General features: G+C 34.6%; 1 protein-coding gene across 2 annotated transcripts in view; it reads left to right on the top strand.

Moving 5' to 3' along the window:
• The first annotated feature begins 269 nt into the window (after positions 1 to 269).
• Positions 270 to 5696, top strand: part of LOC144967261 (EF-hand calcium-binding domain-containing protein 5-like) — a 36839-nt gene continuing 31412 nt past the window's right edge. The window contains exons 1-6 of one of the 2 annotated variants that reach the window (XM_078904286.1): positions 270 to 407; positions 1145 to 1476; positions 1859 to 2097; positions 2271 to 2430; positions 3610 to 3747; positions 4703 to 4858. In XM_078904286.1, coding sequence (XP_078760412.1) covers positions 1147 to 1476; positions 1859 to 2097; positions 2271 to 2430; positions 3610 to 3747; positions 4703 to 4858 — 1023 coding nt within the window. In that variant the 5' untranslated portion in view covers positions 270 to 407; positions 1145 to 1146. The remainder of the gene's footprint in view (positions 408 to 1144; positions 1477 to 1858; positions 2098 to 2270; positions 2431 to 3609; positions 3748 to 4702; positions 4859 to 5696) is intronic. The other variant, XM_078904287.1, reaches the window with a different exon arrangement.

The raw sequence follows: 5696 nt of genomic DNA, 5'->3' as shown, positions 1-5696 counted from the left end.
AGGGCAGAAAATCGAATGTCACATGTTACCAAAAACAAACAAATAAAAAAGCGATGGAAGAATAACTTGATAAATAATGTTATTCTTCCCAATATTTATTCTAGATAAAATGCTCCCCTTCTTTCGCTCTTTTCTTTTCGTTTGTTTGCATTTTTTTGTTTGCTTGTTTGTTGTTATTTTCCCCCCCCCCCCCCCCACCCCCAATTTCAACGCAAAGAAAGCATGGACTAACTTATAGGTTACCAAGTACGATCTGTATCATTTTACTCACTTCAAGACCGGATGTTAGTTGTTAAACTTTGTTCATAGCAACCACAAAAAAATGGTCTCGTAGAATATTGTGTTTTTCTATTTTGGTCATAATATAGCTTTGTAGTTCCTACAAAGTTGATAATCTGAAAACTGAGGTAAAGCAAGGATTATAACGATGTTTAAGCAATCTTTCACCATCTTCTTCTTCTTCTTCTTCTTCTTCTTCTTCTTCTTCTTCTTCTTCTTCTTCTTCTTCTTCTTCTTCTTCTTCTTCTTCTTCTTCTTCTTCTTCTTCTTCTTCTTCTTCTTCTTCTTCTTCACTACTACTACTTCTTCTTCTTCTTCTCTTCTTCTTCTTCTTCTTCTTCTTCTTCTCCTCTCTCCTCTCCTCCTCCTCCTCCTCCTCCTCCTCCTCCTCCTCCTCCCCCTCCTCCTCCTCCTCCTCCTCTCTCCTCTCTCTCTTCTTCTTCTTCTTCTTCTTCTTCTTCTTCTTCTTCTTCTTCTTCTTCTTCTTCTCTTCTTCTTCTTCTTTTCTTTTTTCTTTTTATCTTTTCTTCTTCTCTTCTTCTTCTTCTTCTTCTTCTTCTTCTTCTTCTTCTTCTTCTTCTTCTTCTTCTTCTTCTTCTTCTTCTTCTTCTTCTACTACTACTACTACTACTACTACTACTACTACTACTACTACTACTACTACTACTACTACTACTAGATACTACTACTACAACTAATACTACTGCTATTACTACTACTATTTCTTCTCATCTTCTCCCCGCCCTGCTTCTTTTGTGGTCCACAATTTTTCCACGTCTTTCTCTTTGAAGATGATTTTATTTGATGGAATATGACACAAAGCGGTTATATTATTTTTATCTTATTATTATTTTTTTTATTCCAGAAATGGCTGATATAGACTTTGATTTCACTGAGACGGCCCCTGCTCCCAGGGGCGGTCAGAATTATATGCTCAATGAGATTTGCTCCAAAAGGAGTAATGAACCTTACACTCCTCCAGCTACAAAAAGTGCATCAAAACGCTGGAAAAGAATTCACGAACAGAGCATGATGTTGCGTTTGGATGAGATGCATGTCATAAAAAAGCAAAATGCTCAAATGTCCAAGGAGGCTGCAAGGAAGATTATCAGGAAAATTCCTGTAGAAGTGCTCGCAAAAGAATGGTTGTCTAAAGAGGATGCAACTGTTGACATGAGAGCCTACTTAGTTGACCATGTAAGTTTGAGAAAAAAAAATCTGTTCATATATTACCTATTTAATACTATAATTTATCTAGGTCTTTTTAGGGTGAACTGCTTCATTTTCATGATTTCACCGTTTCTTGCATTGAAGACCTAATATTTCCTTCTATTAAGTCATTGTCTTCCTCGATCATTTTCGTATTTAGTTTCCAAGGTAACACACTCCTTGGTATTCCTTTCTCATTCATTCATCATTCGTTAATTCGTTCCACAACGACACCAACCTAGCCATTTAAAAAATTAATATAATGCTTTTATATAATGCTTTTTAAAAATATGATTTCATTTTTTAAAATGTGTCAAGACCTTTTAAGTTATAGCGCATTATGTTTTAAGAAACTTTAATCTAATCACAGGTTTTACCCACACTCATTCTTGGCGTTGAGCGACTGTTGAAAGAAGTGGATGAAAAGCAACTTGCGTCAAGAGCAGAGGCATTTGAGCCCGATTTCAATCCCATAAATTTCTTGGCCCAGTACCTGATGCGAAACAATCCTCGCTTTAGCAACTTTGCTGAAGCATCACCATATGTTCGTGGTCTGAGGGAAGTGTCAGAGGAGTTAAAGCAAGAATTATTCACTTTTGAAGATAATAGGTAAGTGCCATATTGTGTTTTTTGAATTATGGCCTTGAATTGCCTGTAAAAATAAGTCATAGGAATTGCTTCGTTTATATGTTTTTCAAATATTGTGTAAAAATCTAGGATAATATTAGAATAATATCAACATAATTCATTACGGTTAAATTTGATTATAATTTAATTTGCAGATTGGCTCGTATCAAAGCAGAAGCAAGGAGAAAGAGGTCGGAGAGAGAAAAGATAGAGCAATTACAAAAAGAAGAAAAAGATAGAAGACAACAGCAACTTGTGACCCAATTTCATGAATGGAATGTTCCAACAGATAATAACAGAGTGGAATTGTCTTTGGTAAATTTGTATTTGTTCTATTATCCATTGCCACCACTTGTGGGCCAAATTGACCCATCCCATGCATATTCAATAACTGTGTCTTTAAATTAATAACTATATTATTTAAACTCGAGATTTACTTCCAACAACCATTGTTCAATTTGTTTATAATGCTAATTAAATTTTTTTAATATCAATTGAAAATATTTAATGATCTTTTTTTTGGTAACTATTTCGTTTTTTTTTTGCTCATTCTCTCGACTCTGTGACTTGCATAAAGGAATTAATTCTGAATGCTCATATTCGCCACTTGTGGGTCTTTTTGATTCCGTGACTGGCAAAAAGAGATTCAAAATCGTTGCCTCGTTTTTGTTTTTGTTCTTACCAATCCATTCTCTGGGTTGATAGTATAAAAGATAATCCATTCTTAGTGCTTATTCCAAATATTGTTGTCATTCTCTAAGCGCTTTAGAGCATTTATTTCTTTTAATAGTCAACGTGACTAAACAAGCACTAACTCATGAATCCTGTTTATGTGCTAAGATAATATTTTTGGGCAAAATCAAAAGGCATGTCTTGAACCAAGGAGCCTTCCGAATTGTTTGCCAATCTCCAATTGGATGAGTAAAATATATGCCAAGCCCTTTCCCAAACATTTACAATGGTGTCCAGACCATGGTGTTTAAAATCTTTTGTCATTCAGTAAAAGAAACAGACTCCATACATTTAGTGATGCACTAACACTTTTTCATCTGATGACCTTGTAAATATTTTATATTATTTTATAATATCCCAATTGTTTTTGGGGGTTATTATCTTTTTAGTAAAAAAGAAATGCCAAATTGCTTGTCATTCTTATAAATATCTGATTAAAAACATTCAACATTTTTGCGTCTGTTGCTAAAATCGACAATGCCTCGATTTGATAACTTACAATTGAAAACATAGGATACAATATATAGGTTTAGTTTTGCCTTGAGGCAGATGCTATCAATGCTGAGAACTGCTTTTGAAATTTTTCTGAGTGCATCATTAGAAACTTTTTGTATGCCTTCTTCTTGAAGATCATCTCGTGCTAACATTTTGGGAGCTTTTGGATGGAGTAAAACTGATTAACAAAGAAAAGCTGTAACATACGTTTAATATATTATTTGAGAGGTGAAAAATAACTAAATGTACAAATTCATAAATTTTCAGTTGCAAAATGCACTTATGTCATTTGCTGAAATTGCGGAGCAATTACCTGATGAACTTCAAGAAGTGGCTAAGTTTGGACACCCTCTTGAACCAGTGGATGAAACTGGGAGAACATTAGCTGTCAAGGAATTTGCTCAGGTACAATTATTTAAAAGCTTAACCACTATTTGCAATGTATTGTTGATCTTAAAATCAATTTGATTAAAAAAATAATAGTAATTATGATATCAGCTGATTTTGCTTAATTGTCAATGATATTGAATGCTGCAAATATTCGCCACTAGTTAACATTTTATGTGATATATGTCAATGTATTTTAAAGAAAACATATATAAAGCAGTTCTACATTACGTAAATTACATTTCACATAAATTTTTGGTACATGATTGAATGATTTTATTAATGGGCATTTATCATGAGCCAAATCATCATCCTTTTAATATTGAATACCTTCTTTTCATCTTCCAAACCAAATCCAAACCAAAACCAGGAGATCAGTGTGTGTCACATAAAAATTATCAGAAAAAATAGTAAACCGTCATTTTTCTGGTTTGTTATTGTTACACTGTTACATAGCTATGGCTTTAACTTGGAAAGAGACCTTTACTTTGTTTTTAAATTCTTTCGTTTTAAATATGCTTGTCGGCAAAAAAAAAAAAAAAAAAGAAAAAAAAGAAAAGAAAACAACAAACAAACAAAACAAAACAAAACAAAACAAACAAAACCCAACTTTCTTTCCTACAGCTTGTTCTACAGTGTTACATAACGTGCATTAATTGTGGCACAATGATTTATATTCTTTAAAAATTAACAAATATTTTTATGACAAGTTTTAGAGACATGTGAATCAATTTCAATAAACAGATGAAGTTGACACTCCTTGATTCAGGAGGTTTTGGTATTCTACTCCAGAGACCATTATTCTTAAAATGCATTTTTATCAAAATTTTACTCTCTGCATGGAATTGCGCTATATGCATATTTTTTGTTTGATTTGATAGCGATATCTAGCTTTATGTAATTAGCCGTAGAAAGGGTATCGTTGCTACTATATCAAATTCTAACTGAAGTGTTTATATTTGATATCCAACAGTACATAAGCCTGTTTGTGGAAGATTTACCAATCGAGGTGTTTGAACAATTCATGGTACACATGTCAAAATGTGCCGCTGCCCATCGTGCTGCTGCTGAAAGGGAAAACAGACGCATTATTCTGACCAACTTGTTTATTCTTTGTGATCATGGAGGGGTAAGTAGGTAGAGGATCTCAGATTGAATTTTATCATTTTCCTCAAAGGTTAACACTCTAAGGTACTTTCCAACTCACTTCATTATTTTAAGGTTTTGTACTGATGTATAACCTGCTTTTTCTCCTTCTCCACAGACTATTTTTTTTAGTCAACCTTCCTCATGACCTTTCTCTTTTTCCTATGTTTCTTCATCTCTCTCTCTCTCTCTCTCTCTCTCTCTCTCTCTCTCTCTCTCTCTCTCTCTCTCTCTCTCTCTCTCTCTCTCTCTTTCTCTCTCTCTCTTTTTTTTTCCATCTTCTCACTTGTCTCCCACTCTTCCTCTTTTTCTTCTTCTTTTTCATCCATTACCCTCTCCTCCTTCTCAACCTCGACATCTTCCTCTTTTTCATCCTCCTCTTCCAACTCCTCCCATTCCTCTTATCCCCCTTTTCTTCATCATCCTCTTCCTCCACACAATCATCATCACCTACACCATCATCATAAGTTTAATCATTAACATCATCCCTATCGACTCCCTTGCCTTCTTCATCTCCTCCTCCTCCTCCTCCTCCTCCTCCTCTGCCTCATTCTCCTCCTCCCCCTCCTCTTGCTTTTCCTTCTTCTCCTTCTTCTTCTTCTTCTTCTTCTTCTTCTTCTTCTTCTTCTTCTTCTTCTTCTTCTTCTTCTTCTTCTTCTTCTTCTTCTTCTTCTTCTCCTCTCTCCTCTCTCCTCCTCCTCCTCCTCTCCTCTTCCTTCTCCTCCTTCCTCTCTCTTCTTCTTCTTCTTCTTCTCTTCTTCTTCTTCTTCTTCTCTTCTTCTCTCTTCTTCTTCTTCTTCTTCTTCTTCTTCTTCTTCTTC

The sequence above is a fragment of the Berghia stephanieae genome, chromosome 3 (assembly GCF_034508935.2).
Source record: "Berghia stephanieae isolate SIO BIC M18660-M18661 chromosome 3, UCSD_Bste_1.3, whole genome shotgun sequence".
NCBI lineage: Eukaryota > Metazoa > Mollusca > Gastropoda > Nudibranchia > Aeolidiidae > Berghia > Berghia stephanieae.
The sequence above is the reverse complement of the archived record's forward strand: the minus strand, read 5'-3'. Positions and strand labels throughout refer to the sequence as shown.